The sequence below is a fragment of the Leptonychotes weddellii genome, chromosome 1 (assembly GCF_054177405.1).
Source record: "Leptonychotes weddellii isolate Sample4059 chromosome 1, ASM5417740v2, whole genome shotgun sequence".
Lineage (NCBI taxonomy): Eukaryota > Metazoa > Chordata > Mammalia > Carnivora > Phocidae > Leptonychotes > Leptonychotes weddellii.
The window spans coordinates 5,756,339-5,773,445 of record NC_138369.1 but is presented as its reverse complement, the minus strand read 5'-3'; the positions used below and the strand labels follow the sequence as shown (position 1 = coordinate 5,773,445).

The following is a 17,107-nucleotide window of genomic DNA, read 5'->3' as shown; positions in this document are numbered from 1 at the left end:
GCTGGGCGCCTGGGTGGCTCAGATGGTTAAGCGTCTGCCTTCGGCTCAGGTCATGATCCCAGGGTCCTGGGATCGAGTCCCACATCGGGCTCCCGGCTCAGCGGGGAGCCTGCTTCTCCCTCTGACGCTCTCCCCTCTCATGCTGTTTCTCTCTCGCTCGCTCTCTAGAAAAAATAAATAAAATCTTTAAAAAAAAAAAGACAAAATGTGGTTGCCAAACTGAAGGACCCCAAGACACTTTCAGGCAGTCTGTGAGGTCAAAACTATTGTTATAATAGTTCTATTATTTACCATTTCATCACGTTGACATTTATATATGATATAAAAGCAATGGTGGGTAAAATTGCTGGCACCTTGGCAGAAATCAAGGCAGTGGCATCAGGTGCCACAGTCATTGTATTCTTCGTTGCCACATACTCATGATAAATAAGAAATCCAGTTTTCCTGGGCGCCTGGGTGGCTCAGATGGTTAAGCGTCTAGCCTTCGGCTCAGGTCATGATCCCAGGGCCCTGGGATCGAGTCCCGCATCGGGCTTCCTGCTGGGTGGGGAGCCTGCTTCTCCCTCTGCCTCTGCCTCTCTCTCTCTCTGACTCTCATGAATAAATAAATAAAACATTAAAAAAAAAAAAAGAAATCCAGTTTTCCTTAAAAATGTCCTTGAGGCAATAGAAAAATCTGGAAAATGTATATATCTGCAACCATGATGCTGGCAGTTTCTCAACATTTACAAACCTTTCTGCTATGATCAATAGTTATATTAGTGCATGATGCTTCATAATAAAATAAGTCAACATTTGAAAAATATGCATAATGTAGCACACTATTTCCTATATGAGTTAACACATGATGGCACAAAATCACATACAGGTAAAATATCCAAAGTGCAAGAAAAATCAATGGATTTTAATGTAACAGAACAGGAAAAGTTCACTGATAGAACTTCATACTCCACAGTGCAACTAAATCTTTTAAGAAACTACCATTAGTTGAATTCTGGCAAAGTATCAAAGAGCCAAAATTGTATGAAAATACTTTTCCAACCATGTATCTCACTGAAGCTTAATTTTCTATATACATTTCATCAATTTTATGGCAAAAAATTGAATGCAGAAGCATGTATGAGACTCCAGCTGTCACCAACTAAGCTAGAAAAAATGATTTATAAAAATCTTTTTGTAAAGCTTGTCATTCATCTGATAAGGAAAAAAAATAATGACACCTGTTAAAGATGGTAAGGCAGACTTTTTTCAGCCATCGAGATAGGTACAGGGACCACTGCAACAAGACTTTACAGTGGGGGAGAGAATGGGCTCAAGTTCAAATACAGCATGGTAAGTGGGAACTTATAGCCAAGAAGCAGGATAAGGGTCAGTGGATGGAAAATTACTAAGAGGGGGTGCCTGGGTGGCTCAGTCGGTTAAGCGACTGCCTTCAGCTCAGGTCACGATCTCAGGGTCCTGGGATCAAGTCCCACATCAGGCTCCCTACTCTGCGGGAAGCCTGCTTCTCCCTCTCCCACTCCCCCTGCTTGTGTTCCCCCTCCCGCTGTGTCTCTCTTTGTCAAATAAATAAATAAAATCTTTAAAAAAAAAAAGAAAGAAAGAAAATTACTAAGAGGAAACAAGAGGGGTTAGGAATTCTGGCTGAACTGACCTAACAATCTTTGCTGAAGACAGGCCAGGGTGATTAGAAAGCACCGGAAGGATGGTGGAGGATAAGGGAACTCTTGCTAAACTGACTTAGCAGGGCTCTTGATAAAACTGGATTTTATAAGGAAGTGCAGACGGACCCAGGAAAAGGTTCAGGAGACTTACTAAAGTTTGGTCAACAAGAGACTCTCACTTCTCACATTTTTTGTTTTCATTTTGGAAAATAGTAATTTTCCTAAGTATGTACATTATGAAATGAATTATAAATATTTGAAACATCTGTCTTAACTTCTACTATGTCAAATACTCATAGATACAATGCCCATAATAGAGCATTTTGGATGCTCAATTTTAAGGAGTATACAGGAGTCCTGAGGTCAAAAAGTTTGAAAACTGCTGGTGTGGACCCACCACCATTTTATTATTTTCACAGATCATGAGTCAGGAATTTGGACAAGACACAAAGGGAATGAATGGATTGTCTCTGCTCTACAAAGACCAGGGCCTTATCTGGGAAAACTCACACAGCTCAAGATGACTCCAAAGACAAGGGCCTGGAGTCATCTGGAGACTCACACATGCATCTGGTTGCCTTCCTTGAAACAGGTAGAGGGCTATTCCTCCAGCTATTGATGGAGTTTTATAGACCTAAAATGGAGTTTTATAGACCTATTTCATCTTGCTCCACTGTTGAGAGGAGCATCCCCATGTAGCCCCTCCATGTCACAGCATAACTGCTGGTTTCCAAGGGAAGCATACCAACTGGCAGTATCCCAACAGAGGAAGATGCCAAGATAACCAGGAGGGAATTGCATGGTCTCTTATGGCCTAGATTGGGAAATCACATGGCATCATTTATATTGTACTCCTCTAGGGGAAAGTCAAAAGTATGCCCAGATTCAAGGGGAGGGAACGGTGTCAAAGAATTTTGGGGCCAAGTTTTAAAATCATCAGTCTGCCACAAATTATTTATATACCTTCCACATACACAAATAGTCACCGCCTATTAAAACCATGCCAAAATCTTGTGCCCATAGTATCAGACTCAAGCTCTATGTCCAGAATCTTGACATCTAAAGTCTGGAAAAGACTGCTTGGTTTGAGTATGTTACTCTTGAAGATTTGTGAAGTAAAGAGACAAGTTATTTACTCCCCACACACACACCATATATATATATATTTTATATATATATATATATATATATAATTGTGAGAAGAGAAAAGCATAATCAGAATAGACATTCATATTAAGAAAGGCGTGGGAGGTGCCTGGCTGGCTCAGTCACAAGAGCATGCGACTCTTGATCTCAGGGTTGTGAGTTCAAACCCCACATTGGGTGTAGAGATTACTAACAAAATAACCTTAAAAAAAATAAAATGCTGGCTGCTTATCATTAAAAAAGGAAGGAGTGGGAGGAATGGAAGACCTACTATAGCCAATGATCCAAGCAATTCTGAAAGACAGGAATATCTTGTCTATTCCTTTAAGGAGCAGTACTGCATCATAGGAATGATTCTCTGTGGAGTTCTGCTACCTGAATCATACTTGCTTTCCCATAGGACCATATTTTTAATGGAGTCTTATAGACCTATTTCATCTTGCTCCCTGCCCAAAGTTTTTGGATTCAAAGGTCTCTATTCACTTTAAGACTTTTTTTTTTTTTAAACAACAGTTTTAGGTTCACAATGAAATTGAGCAAGGTACAGAGATTTTCCATATACTCCTGCCCCCACAATGCATAACCTCCACCATTACTAACATTTCACACCAGAGTGGTAAATTTGTTACAGCTGATGAACCAACATTGACATATCATCACCCATAGTTCCTTAGGGTTCACTTTTTGTGTTGTGCATTCTAAGGTATGGACAAATATAGAATGATATATTCACCATTATAGTATCATACAAGGTATTTCACTGCCTTCAAAATCCCTTGTGCTTTGCCTATTCATACCCCAAGCTGCCCCTCCCCCAACCCAACAACCACTGATCTCCATTGTTTTGCCTTTTCCATGATGTCATAAGAATTGGAATCATACAGTATGTAACACTTCCAGATTGACTTCTTTCATTTAGTAATATGCATTTAAGGTGCTTCCAGGTCTTTTTAAGGCCTGATAGTTCATTCCTTTTAAGTGCTGGGTATTCCATTGTCTGGATGCGCCAGTTTATTTATTCGTTTACCTACTGAAGGCATTCATTCACCTACTGAAGTTTTGGCAATTAGGAATAAAACTGCTATAAACATTCATGTGCAAACAAACAAAACAACTCTGAAACACCATGCATGTGTTGGTTTTTGATGAACATAAGTTTTCAACTTCTTTGGGTAAATACCAAGGACCCCCGATACTGGATCATTTGGTAAGAGTACATTTAGTTTTATAAGAAACCACCAAACTGGGCACCTGGGTGGCTCAGTTGTTAAGCGTCTGCCTTCGGCTCAGGTCATGATCCCGGGGTCCTGGGATCGAGTCCCGCATCGGGCTCCCTGCTGGCAGGAAGCCTGCTTCTTGCTCTCCCACTCCCCCTGCTTGTGTTCCTGCTCTCGCTATCTCTGTCAAATAAATAAATAAAATAAAATAAAAAAAAGAAACCACCAAACTATTCCAAGGCAGCTGTACAATTTTGTTTTCCCACCAGCAAAGAAGCATTCGGTGCTGTCAGTGTTCCAGATTTTGGCCATTCTCATAGATGTGTAGTGTTATCTCATTTTAATTTGTATTTTTCTGATGACATGATGTAGAGCATCTTTTCATAAATGCTTATTTGCCATCTGTACATCTTCTGTGGAGAAATGTCTCTTAAAGTCTTTGGCCCATTTTTGATAGGCTATTTCTTACTGTTGAGTTTTAGGAGTTCCTTGTATATTTTGGGTAACGGTCCTTTATCCAAATGTGTCTTCTGCAAATATTTTCTCCCAACTTGTCTTCTCACTCTCTTGACAAGGTCTTTCAGAGAGCCTAAGTTTTTAATTTTAATGAAGTCCAGTATATCGATTATTTCTTTTACGGATCAAGCCTTCAGTTTTATATTTAAAAAGGTATTGCTACATTCAAGGACATTTAGGTTTTCTCCTATGTTACCTTCTAGGAGTTTATAGTTTTGTATTTTCCACTTAGGTTTACAATGCATTTTGAGTTAATTTTTGTGAAGAGTGTTCGGTGTCTAGATTCATTCTTTTGCATGTGGATGTCTGATTGTTCCAGCGTCATTTGTTGGAAAGAATTTTCTTCACTCCCACTGCCTTTGCTCCTTTGTCAAAGATCAGCTGACTACTTAAGTGGGCCTATTTCTCAGCAACCTGTTCTGTTCCATCAATCTGTCTATTCTCTTACCACCACCAGCCGTCTTAATGCAGCTTTATATTAAGTCTTGAAGCCAGGTAGTTTCAGTCCTCCAACTTTGTTCTTCTCCTTCAATATTGTGTTGTCTATTCTGGGTCTTTTGCATCTCCATATAAACATCAGAATCAGTCTGTCAATATCCACAAAATAAGTTGCTGGAATTTTGACTGGATTGAATCTATTAGTCAAGTTGGGAAGAACTAACATCTTGACAATACAGAGTCTATCCATGAACATTAAATATCTCTCCATTTACTTAGTTCTTTGATTTCATTCATCAGAGTTTTGTAATTTTCCCCATATAGACTTTGCACATATTTTGTTGTGCTAGTATAAATAGTATTGTGTTTGCAATTTCAAATTCTATTTGTTCATTGCTAGTGTACAGGAAAACGATGATTTCATGGATGTGTGTATGCATCAAAACGCAGGTCATACACTTAAAATATGTACAGTTTATTGCATGGCAATTATACCTCAATAAATCTGTTCATTAAGAAAACCAAACTCAATAATAACAAACCAAAGACTCTAACAAGAAAAAAGATATTTGAACATACATTTCACCAAAGATAAATGGATGACAAGTATGTGAAAAGATGTTCAACATCACTGGTCTTTAAAACTATTGGTCTACTTTAAGACACACACACAGAGACAACCCATTTAAGTAAAAATGGTTTTCTTTTCCAGTATCAACTTTTTTGTATGCAGTAAGTGAAGATTTGTACTCTAAAACTTTCCCAAATTTCTTACACTTTTAGGTTTTATTCAAAAATCTTTTGTAACAAAACAAAACAAAAAACCTTTTGTAACAAAGGTTTTTCATTTAAAAAACCCTTTTAGCACTTCAATTTTTATAAAAAAAAATATGTAAGATATTTACTGAAAGCACTGTTTTTACACTCACACAGAATCTCTCCAATGTGATTTACTACATGTAACATAAATTAACATAGTCTTTTCCACCTTCTCTAGATTTATAATTTACAGTTCCTCTCCAGTGTGAATTATGTTTCCTAATAACAAAGAATAATCAAAGCCTTTCCTATATCCCTTTCACTCATGGGATCTCTCCTAATGTGTGCTTTCATGTTTTCCCAAAGTGGGGCATAAGAATTAAAAAAAATCCTACACTTTTTACATTTATAAGATTTTTCATACCTGCGAAATCAGAGCTGAATAGTAAAGTATAAGGCAGAGCTAAAGCCTTCCTACATTCCTCATTAATAAGGTTACCTTCACTATGAATTAGTATGTGTTTTCTAAGAGAAAGTATTAAAGGCTTTCCCATATTCTTTGCAAGCGTAAGCTTCGCTCAAGAGTGAAATCTTATACATTCTGTAAGGCATGAAGTAGTAAAGGTTTTTCCACATTCCTCATCTATATATGGCTTTTCCCCACTATGAGTTCTTAAATGTTGAATAAAGTATGTGGACTGAGGGACACCTGGGTGGCTCAGTTGGCTAAGTGTTTGCCTTCAGCTCAGGTCACGATCCCAGGGTCCTGGGATCGAGTCCCACATCTGGCTCCTTGCTCAGCAGGGAGCCTGCTTCTCCCTCTGCCTGCTACTCCCCCTGCTTGTGCTCTAACAAATAATAAATAAAATCTTAAAAAAAAAAAAAAAAGATGTGAACCGAGTAAAGGCTTTCCCACAGTCCTTACATTCAAAAGGTCATCCAGCAGTGTGAGTTCTCATGTGTACTGTAAAGCCTGATGAAATAGTGAAGGCTCTCCCACCCTTTTTACATTTACATGGCTTTTCTCCAGTATGTGTTATGTTGACTAAAGTGCAAAGAATACCTAAATGACTTCCCATATTCCTTACATTCAACAGTTCTTTCTATACTGTGAATTCTTAAAGGTTTTCCCACACTGCTTACAATTATAGGGTTTTACTCAAGGGAGTTTGCATATGACTTTTAAAGCAAGATGAGTTACTAAAGGCTTTCCCACATTCCTTACATTCATAAGGCTTCTCTCCAGTGTGATTTCGTGTTTATAAGATCTGAAGAATTGGTAAAGGTTTTCTCACATTTACTACACTCATATGGTTTTTCTCCAGTGTGAACTCACATGTGAATATTAAGTTTTGGGAAACAAGTAAACTCTTTACTACACTCCTTGCAAACACAGTGTGTGTCTCTCATATGAAACTGTATACATTTAGCAAGATTTAGGGAACAAGGAAAGGCTTTCTCAAATTTCTTACATTCCATAGGCATTAATTCACTTTGAGTTCTTAAATGATGAATAAGACAAGATCAAATAAAGGTTTTCCCACTCTTTAGATTTGTAGGACTTTTTTCTATTGTTCATTTGCATATACTCAAAAAGGCCTGTAGAATGAGAAAAAGCTTTCCTACATTCCTTAAAGGTATGTGGCCTTTCTCCACCATGAATTCTTACACATTCTCTAAGGTGTAAGGAAGAAGGAATGCCTTTCCCACAGTCCGTGCATTTATACGGTTTCTTTCTAGTGTAAGTTTTCTCATGAACAGATGTGGATTTTGGCTAAAAACTGTTTCACCACTGATTACACTTAGGAGGCTTTTCTCCATCATGGGTTTTGTTGTATAGATTAAGGGCAGAGTTCTTTGTGAAGGCTTTTACATACTGGTTGCACTCACAAGTTTTTTTCTAATGTGAGTAATCTGTAAATCTTAAAACAGGAGTGTTCACTCAAGGCTTCTTCCCAATGGTTAAAATTAAACAATTCCTCTCCAGTATGGCTTCTCTCCTGTTGATGAAGAGATTACGATGACTTACAAAAGTTTTTCAGCTTTATTACACTCAAAGATCCTCCCCTCTGCCTTGAATTCTGTTCTACTACACAGGAAACAAATCAGTATGACTGAAGTTTTTTGGTTTTTCTTCCATTTTCACTGCATGCAATGCATGGTTCCAGACCTGAGTGCTTTCAAGCAGAATGAAGTGACCATTCTGCTAAAAAGTTCTGTTGTAGTCTTTACTTTCACAGGGATTCTTACAGAGTTTAGTTGATAATTGATTGAGATGAAATTACTTATCCAAAACTGTATCTAAATTATGTATATGGAAATACTGAGTGAACACTGTGTGAATATATCTCGGGGAGTATTTAAAGGGTTTGTCAAATTCATAATGCTCAGAGACTGTGAGAAACAGTTTCCTTTGGGATGAATAACACTAGCCCCAAATGTCTGTTATGGTTATCATGTTGCTTTTCTATCTTATGGAATTTCCAATCTTCCACTGCTGTGGAAGGCAAGGAATTACACACTGAGAATCTTACCATTTCTACCACACTGGGTGTTTTCCCCTGCAAAATATTCTGCTGAGGTGCTGACCATTTGGTATTAAGACAAATCTCCCAATCTGAAATAAGATTAAAAAACACATTAAGGTCTTGGAGAAATAAATGATGGAAGGAAAGTGTTAAAAAAAATAAAGGCCGATGTCTACTTACTTTCAAAGACTGACTTAAAATATAAAATAAAGAGAAATGAATACACAGAGATTGAGAAATCTGACTACATTAAGAGTCTGGCAATGATAAGGTGCTGGTCAAGTTGGTAGGTGATTTCCTAAGAAATGATTTTATAAATGTTGAGACTGATGGTGAACAGAAAGCAGCATAACCAGGAAAGCAAAGATGAAAGAAAATGAATAAAGAGCTAAATGCAAAATTTAAAGAAGAAATAGATCTTACTGTCAGGCCAAAAGGAAGTTTCAGAAAAGTGGATGAAAGTTAAAGAGAAGTCTAAAGTACCCAAGGAACCACAGAAACCAAAGGCACCAGCATTCTCAGGAAAAATCCATCTTCAAAAGCTTCCTATTTAACATTTCCAAATAGACCACAGTTCCTAGATTCCTGCTGTTTTTCATAAAGAAATCACCTCTCCCTTTTCCCTTACTTTGCAAACCCTTCCCACTATCCTCCACTCTCCTTTTTGTTCCACCTGAAAGATCAGACCTGGTCTGCACAGCTGGTACCTGGCTCTCAGAGAAAGAAGCTTGATACAAGAACATGTAAGGGATGACAAATAATTCCATAAATCAGGACCCCCCCCCCTCCAGGGATACCAAATACTGTCAGGTATAACTTGAGAAACAATAAAATGTTCGTGACAACTTTATCAAACCAATAAACTTTGTTTTTCAGACCAATAAACTTTCAAATGAAACTAAAATGCAAACACATACTCTCTCATTGTTCACCAAAAAGGGTGCTGATCTTTCCCCTGAAACCCCGGCTCAAACTTGTATTTTGAAACATTTTTGAAGTCCTAAGCCTTTCAATCCATAGAGAAAATAAAACCAGAACGACAAACAGATCTTCATTTTCAAGAGGAAGCCACTTCAAGATAAGATCTACAAGAACAGAAACAATGTCTGCTCTTTTTACCATTGCATTGCCATTAGTCAGCAGAGTCTAGAATACAGTCATTTAAGAGAGATTTGTTCCAGAAAAAGCTAAATGAAGACATGGCACCAACCTTACCTATTGCAGCCAGACTCTTGTAGTTCTCCAGCATCACATCTCTGCACAGCCTTCTCTGAGTTTGATCCAGCAAAATCCACGCCTCCTGGGTGAATTCCACAGCCACATCCTCAAAGGTCACTGGGTCCTAAACCATCACAAACATCCCAGCATCAGGCAATTGCCATCTAAACCCATGTTCACTGGAGAAAGAGAATGGGAGACCCAAAGCTTAGATAGCGTTCCATGTTCTCCCATCATCTCTCCCAGGGCTTGATGGTCCTCATGCCCATTCTCCTCTCTACCTGGGCATACTCACTGGTGACCTCATCCAGTCATATAGCTTTAAGAGCACCTCTTTTACCCAATTGAATGTATCTCACCACAGCTACATTGTACATTTTTCTAGTCTTATTCTTCTCTATTGACAAGACTTACCATAATCTGAGCACATTACAGACACAATAAATGCTGGTGAATAAATGAATCATTCCTCCGGCGATAGCACAAATTCTGAGAAACACATGTCCACTCCCTCACAGTGTATCATAGCACACTAAGAGCACACAATCAGCACAGATGAGAGTTGGACTGAATTAGTAAATACTGGGATAATAGTATCATTTCCCTATGTCATCTGTCAACTACATAAAAAATCCTGAAACCTGAGGAAATTTATCTGGGTACTCAGTCCCTAGGCAGGCCCTATATACATAAAGAAACTCTGTTCCACTAGAAGAAAACATGTCTACCTGGTAGGAAGAAGCATATACTTTTATAAAAGAATAAATTTCCTACTTACCTGAGAATAATTTGTCAGACACCTGGTCACTATCCTTTCCTCTTCTGACTTCTCCTCACAAAGTCAGAAAAAAAAGGTGACCTTGGGGAGAAGAAATAAAACCTGAGAACCCAAACTGCCCAAAATTCCCACTCAGGCTAGAAGCTACTCCACGCTAATTCTAAATTGACACACCTGCTGTTGCCATAAAATACCCAAGCAGACTACCTCATCCTCATCTGAAATCAGAAGGGTTTTGAGCTTTGGGAGGAAAAATTCCATTTTACAGAAAAAGAAATTTAAAGTCCAGAGAGGTAAAGTTGTTTTCTTTGGCCAACAATAATGAATCTCATCACGTGATTAAGCAGACTCTCTCCCACAAAAATACCCACCCCTCCTTCCCAAATCCCAGGACGTAGACATCAGAATGTTCTTATCTACTTAAGCCCCCTCCTGGACAGTACAGAAACAGGTCTGCTTAGACACTGACCACAAGACAGGCTGTTCACAAGCTAGGTAAAACAGTCTGACAGGAGCATCAACAAGGACTTACCACAAGAGAAAAGATCAATGGCTGGCATCCTGTGGGTATGACAGTAAAACCTCCCTGAACCCTCTTGTTCCCAAAGTCCTTCAAGACAGTGTCTGAATTTAATGGAGATAGGTCAATTTCAATTCCTCTTGATTAAGTAGCAGTGGAGTCTTGCCACATACCATCAGTCTTTAAGCAACAGGTAGTACTCAGCTGTCATGAAGCATCATTCATTAGTCAGCTCTCTGTAGAAGATGAAGTTACATTACATGAAAGCCATTAAAAATTGTAGAGTATACCACATGAATATAAATAACAATCGTCACTTACTGAATACCTATTATGTGCCAGAAGCAGTGGTAGCTCATATGATTATCAACATGGTTATTATTACTGTCATTCCACAGCTGAGGCAATCTACATTGAGATAGAAGCAGTCACTGGCCCAAAATCACCAATTAGGAAGAGCCAGAGTCTGAATACAGGTTACTCTAGCTCAAAAGCCTGAACTCCTAAGGTTATTGTTATTTGCCAACATACCTGGACAACGATTATAAAATGGTGTGCAAGAAATGATTAATTCAGCAGGTCTGGGTTGCTCAAATCCTGCACTTTCCTGAGAAAAGCCTGTCTTCAGATCTACTCTTGGCGGGGCTTGTGGGAGACAACCTGAGTCCATGGAATACCCTGCCTGGTAATGTCTGAAGCCTTGGGCCACACAGTTACCAGTTGGACCAGATAGTTTATGCTAACAATGTGATTTATGGTGAACATCTGTTTTTATATGCCTGACTCTTTGGGCAATGTTCTAACAGTTTGAACTCAGGCTGGAGCCTACATGGCTGAAGTCAGTGGTACATGCCTATGGGACTGACCCACAATGAAAACCTGGACACCAAAGCTCAGGGACTATAGACTGAATGTTTGTACCTCCCTGCCTCTTCATACATTGTCACCTAATCCCCAGTGTGATGGTTTCTGGAGATGGGGCCTTTGAGAGGTAATTATGGGATTAGTGCCTTTATAAAAGACCCCAAAGAGCTACCTTGCCCCTTCTACCATGTGATAACACAGTGAGAAGATTGCCTTCCATTAACCAGTTAAGTAGGTCCTCACCTGACACCGTATCTGCTGGCATTCTGATCTTGATTTTCCCAGCCTCCAGAACTGTGAGAAATTTCTGTTGTTTATAAGCCACCCAATTTATAATATTTTTGTTACAGCAGTCCAATTGAATAATCTAATGTACTGGGTGAGCTTCCTTGGTTGGCAATATTTCACATGCGATGTTACACATTATTACTAGGAATATTAAGCAATGCCCATTTGACTGCACTGGTTAAAGACACTTGGATGCTTGTGCCTGGTTTGTTTTGGAATTAATCCCATGTGTCTTATCCCTTTGCGGATTCTGATCTGTATTCTATAAACTATAATGGTGGCTTTACCAGCATGAGTCTTGTGAGTCCTACTGCATTGCAGAGCATGAGGGTGGTCTTGAGGATCCCCAGCACAAACGGTTTATTTAATTCAGACATCTTTGAGCTCCTCCACCTGGCAAAACCACATAGGCCCAGTTGCCTTCCTTCAAGTCCTTATATCAGCTTTTGCCTTCATTCATTATGCAAATTTTTACGAAGGTCCTTCCCTTTGCTACATAATACACTGTGCACTGAAGAGAGCACAGTGTAATTAACAGAAAATGCCCCATACCTTAGATTTTTCACATTCCAAAGGGCTAAGCAGATACTAAACAATAAATCTGTATTCTATTAGTTGGTGTTAAGCGCTAGGGAAAAAATATGAACAGATAAGGAATATTATCCTCTGCATTCCCCAACACACACACACATACACCCAAGGATTTTTCTTAGCAAACTCAGAACTAGCTCTGCAAAAGATAAAAACAGAATACAAAAACAACCATTTCAGAAGGCTCTTGAAAAACTGGCATCTGACTTGCCTAAAAAGTGACATTCAACTTTTGATCCAAAGCACTAGAACAATTCCATGGTAAACAAAATAAACTCAGAATACATTTCAAATACTGCTCTACTTCAATGGCATATCAGTTTAGAAACACTCATGTAAGAGATCTGACCAATCCCGAGTCTTACCAGAGGGTATAAAATGTTGAGTAGGTGGAGTGCTAAATCAGACTTTGCCCAAAGTTTATCTACTTTTTTCCTAAAAAAACCTTAGTTCTTTTTTTCATTAAATCTGCCTTTTAAAAATTCCTTCCTTACTTATACTTTTATTTTTTTTATTTATGCTTTATGTTCATTTTGTTGGTCTTTTCAAATACCTGGAAATTACAGTTAATTTTTCAAACATTTTATTGAATTACACATTCAAACAAGTGTAGAATTACTAGTGTACAGTACATTATCATGAAATTCTCCACCCTGAAGCACTCATATGCCTCATCTAAATTACTCCTTTCTCCTCAAATAGAAGCACTATTCTGACTTCTAACACTGTAATTTTGCCTGTTTTTGAACTTCATATAAAATCATACGATATGCATTAATTTGTGTCTAGCGTCTTCCATTCAACATCCTACTCAACATGCTTCTCCCTCTCCCTCTGCCCCTCCTCCTTGCTTGTGTTCTCTCTCTCAAATAAATAAATCTTAAAAAAAAAAAAAGTACAAAGTGAACTGGGAATTTATTTTAAAGACTAATAGGGTTTAAAGACTAAAAGCATTCATGCTGAAGGGACACAGGATTCAAAAGGACTACCCTTGGGCAAATTTGGGACAGTTTGAGCATCAAAATAATAGTGAATGAAAGAAAAGTCCAAGAATATATTGTGATACTCCAAAAAGAAAATAGTATAGAGGACAGGGGAGGTGAGGAAAGAAAGCTGAATAGCTAAAGAATGGAGAAGGAATGACAGGAAAAACACCATTTTGTAACACCCCCGCCCCCACGTAAAAACAGATTGAGGCAAAAACTGACAAGTGATGTGAAACCCTTGGATGAAAGGCTGTTAGGAGGGGCGCCTGGGTGGTTCAGTCGTTAAGCGCCTGTCTTTGGCTCAGGTCGTGATCCCAGCGTCCTGGGATCAAGCCCTGCATTGGGCTCCCTGCTCGGCAGGAAGCCTGCTTCTCCCTCTCCCCCTCCCATTCCCCCTGCTGTGTTCCCTCTCTTGCTGTGTTTCTGTCAAATAAATAAATAAATAAAATCTTTAAAAAAAAAAAAAAAAAGGCTGTTAGGAAACAGATTCCCCTGTTGCCAAGTATCACCCAAGGATTACCTCAAAAATATGACTATGAGAGAAGTGCACCTTGACTAAATGCTTCTCATTCCTAAAAATGGGACAACTTGCACTTACCTGCTTCCTGATACAATACAAAGTATACAGAAACGTTCAAGTGTCTAAATTTGCAGTCTAACCAGGCAAGCACTGGCTGGTTCTTTGGGTACTGTGAACATGAAATGTGGCTAGTGTGACTGAGGGGCTAGATTCTTAATTTTATTTACTTTTAATTAATTAGAATTTAGAAATAAAATTGATTCAGTTACTAAAAAACTTTTCAGTATGTTTGAACAATCTGGGTTTGGAGATCTTTTTCTACAGCAAAACAGTAAGAGCCAAATACAAATCAAGAATTTCCAATGAAAACTCAGCATCCACACTGAGATCCAGTGTACATACACACTGGGTTCCAGCAACTTATTACAAAAGGAAAGAAATGTAAAATTTCTCATTAATAATTCCCTATTAACTACATTAGTCATTAATTTCACTAATTTATACTGATAACTGGGTAAGTTGGATTAAATAAGACACACTAAAAATAATTTCACAGGTTAAAATTTTTACTTTTTTAAAGGTTTTATTTATTTATTTGACAGACAGAGAGATCACAAGTAGGCAGACAGGCAGGCAGAGGGAGAGGGAGAAGCAGGCTCCCCGCTGAGCAGGGAGTGGGAAACAGGGCTGGATCCCAGGATGCTGGGATCAGGACCTGAGCCCAAGGCAGACGCTTAACCGACTGAGCCACCTAGGGGCCCCTCAGGTTAAAATTTTTATTTGGTTACTAAAAATTATAAAAAATTACATCTGTACCTCACAATATATATATAGTACTGCTCTAGACCCAAGTCTCCTTTACAAGAAATAGACAAGTTAATTAAATGAAATTCTAGGAAGGGACGCCTGGGTGGTTCAGTCCGTTAAGCCTCTGCCTTCCGCACAGGTCATGGTCCCAGAGTCCTGGGATGGACTCCTACATCAGGCTGCCTGCTCAGCAGGGAGCCTGCTTCTCCCTCTGCCTGCTGCTCCCCCTGCTTGTGCGCTCTCTCTGACAAATAAATAAATACATGAAATCATAGGAAAACAACATCATATTGGAATGCCAACATTTTACAGTAAAATTCTCTTGGAACGTTCAAGAACCAAAACTATTTTTTTTTTTTAAATGCAGGCAAATATTTTAGGTAAAAGGGATCAGAGAGCTAAAACAAAATGCAATATGCAAATCTTGTTCGGATCCTAGCTCCCAAAAAAATCCCGACAACTCTAATAGATACTTTCGGAAAACTGGAGAAATTCTACTTCCTGGAGTTCTGTTTTTAGTAGAAGATTGTCCTGATGCATGCTTACCATTAAGGCGTGAAGTGAATGTCTGCAATTTACCATTAACTGGTTCACCCTAACGATACATATGACGAGACAAAATCTTAACAATTAGTGAACGTGGATGACGGTTCCACGGATGCTCGTTTCATTGCCGCTGCATATTTTAAGGACCAATACCCGAAAGAAAAACCCACCTGTCCAAACTCATGTTACTTTAGGTCAATTCAATTCCAGCTAACGGCAACGGGCCAGCCTCGTCCTTCCCCTGAGAGACTCCTACACTGGAAGCGCCGGGCGTTGGCAGGGCTCTGCCGCGCTAGGTTTTGTACTTCGGCGAATTCATTCACTCCTGCATTTATCTGTGTCACACACACGTGCTCCCTAAGAACCTGCAAAGGTCCCTCTCTCCAGCGGAGAACTTACCGAATTTCAATAACCGACACCCACAAGTGCACCGCGTGCCCGCCTGCAGGAAACACAACCGCCAGGCTGCCGGGGGCGGGGGTCGCAGGAGCCGGAGTCACCACGACCAGAAAAGGCCTGGCCGGCACGCCTCTCCCCGGGGCTACCGTCGCCGCCCCGGGGACCCAGCCGGCCCCGGCTCTTGGAGGAAGGGACCTTCAACCTTGCGCCTCCCCCTCGCGGTCCTTCCTTCCCGCGTAGGCGCTCCAAGGCCGGCAGCTCAGAGGGGAGGACTTCCCCTCAGACGCGGGAGTGGCGCGCGGCCAAAATGGCCGCCGCCCTGCGCATGCGCTTTTCGGGTCTCCGCGAACCGCGCAAGGGGCGGGGCCTCGCGGGAAGGGACCGCTGCAGATTTCTGTTGTGCCAACCAACTGGGGGAGGAGAGATGCCGTTTTCCTCCCGCGGGAACGAAGCGGGCCGCTGGGTCTGAAGCGGCTTATTTTCCTCCCCAGCCCGTGCTCTTACATGTCTTAACTGAATAACATTTGCTTTCAAATCTTGGTGCATACGTGAACGCATCATACTCTTCATTGCATAGCTTGTTGCACGTTTCCGGTAGAGATAATGAATACAATCGCTGCATCGCTGCATCGCTGCACTCGAGCTTTTCCTATGGCCACATAAAGTCACTATTCATGATTCATTTTTCTTCAATATAGTTCAGCCTCCTGGTCTGTGATTCCCCTTAACCTGGGAAGGGAGCTGAAAACTGCACCTGAGGAAAGAGGGAGAAAACGCTACAACAGCACCTCAGTCCACTACGTTGGAGGTGAAGAGGTGACCCTAAGTTTAAATAAGATGGTTTGTCTAGGGGCGCCTGAGTGGCTCAGTCGTTAAGCGTCGGCCTTCGGCTCAGGTCATGATCTCAGGATCTTGGGATCGAGCCACGCGCTCCCAGCTCAGCGGGAAGCCTGCTTCTCCCTCTCCCACTCCCCCTGCTTGTGTTCCCTCTCTCTCTGTGTCTCTCTGTCAAATAAATAAATAAAAATCTTAAAAAAAAAAAAAAAGATGGTTTGTCTAGATGTGCAGCTGAGGCTACTGTCTTCTTTACTGGGTTAGGAGAGCAACTGTTACGCCTAATGGGCCTCTGATTTCCATTATGATTTTGAGTTAAAAGTCTAAGAGCTTGGCCATCCCTTTCAAGTACTAAGAAAAAGAAAAGCGCTTACTATAATTTGGGAGACCCAGAGTGGGAAATTTCTCCATATTAGCCATGGCAGAGTGTCAGGGATGTCATTAGTCACATCATAGAAGGAGGCAGATAATTACATTAAGTTGGAAAT

At 40.1% G+C, this 17,107-nt stretch overlaps 1 protein-coding gene across 1 annotated transcript; it reads right to left on the bottom strand.

Moving 5' to 3' along the window:
- Positions 1-5,435: 5,435 nt before the first annotated feature.
- Positions 5,436-16,114, bottom strand: ZNF559 (zinc finger protein 559). The gene is given in 12 exon segments (XM_081812375.1): positions 5,436-6,775; positions 6,777-6,860; positions 6,862-6,906; positions 6,908-6,997; positions 6,999-7,286; positions 7,288-7,641; positions 7,643-7,740; positions 8,275-8,357; positions 9,484-9,610; positions 10,265-10,345; positions 10,797-11,020; positions 15,786-16,114. Coding segments are annotated over 9 exon segments (1,263 nt in total). The 5' UTR covers positions 9,518-9,610; positions 10,265-10,345; positions 10,797-11,020; positions 15,786-16,114; the 3' UTR covers positions 5,436-6,588.
- Positions 16,115-17,107: the final 993 nt, after the last annotated feature.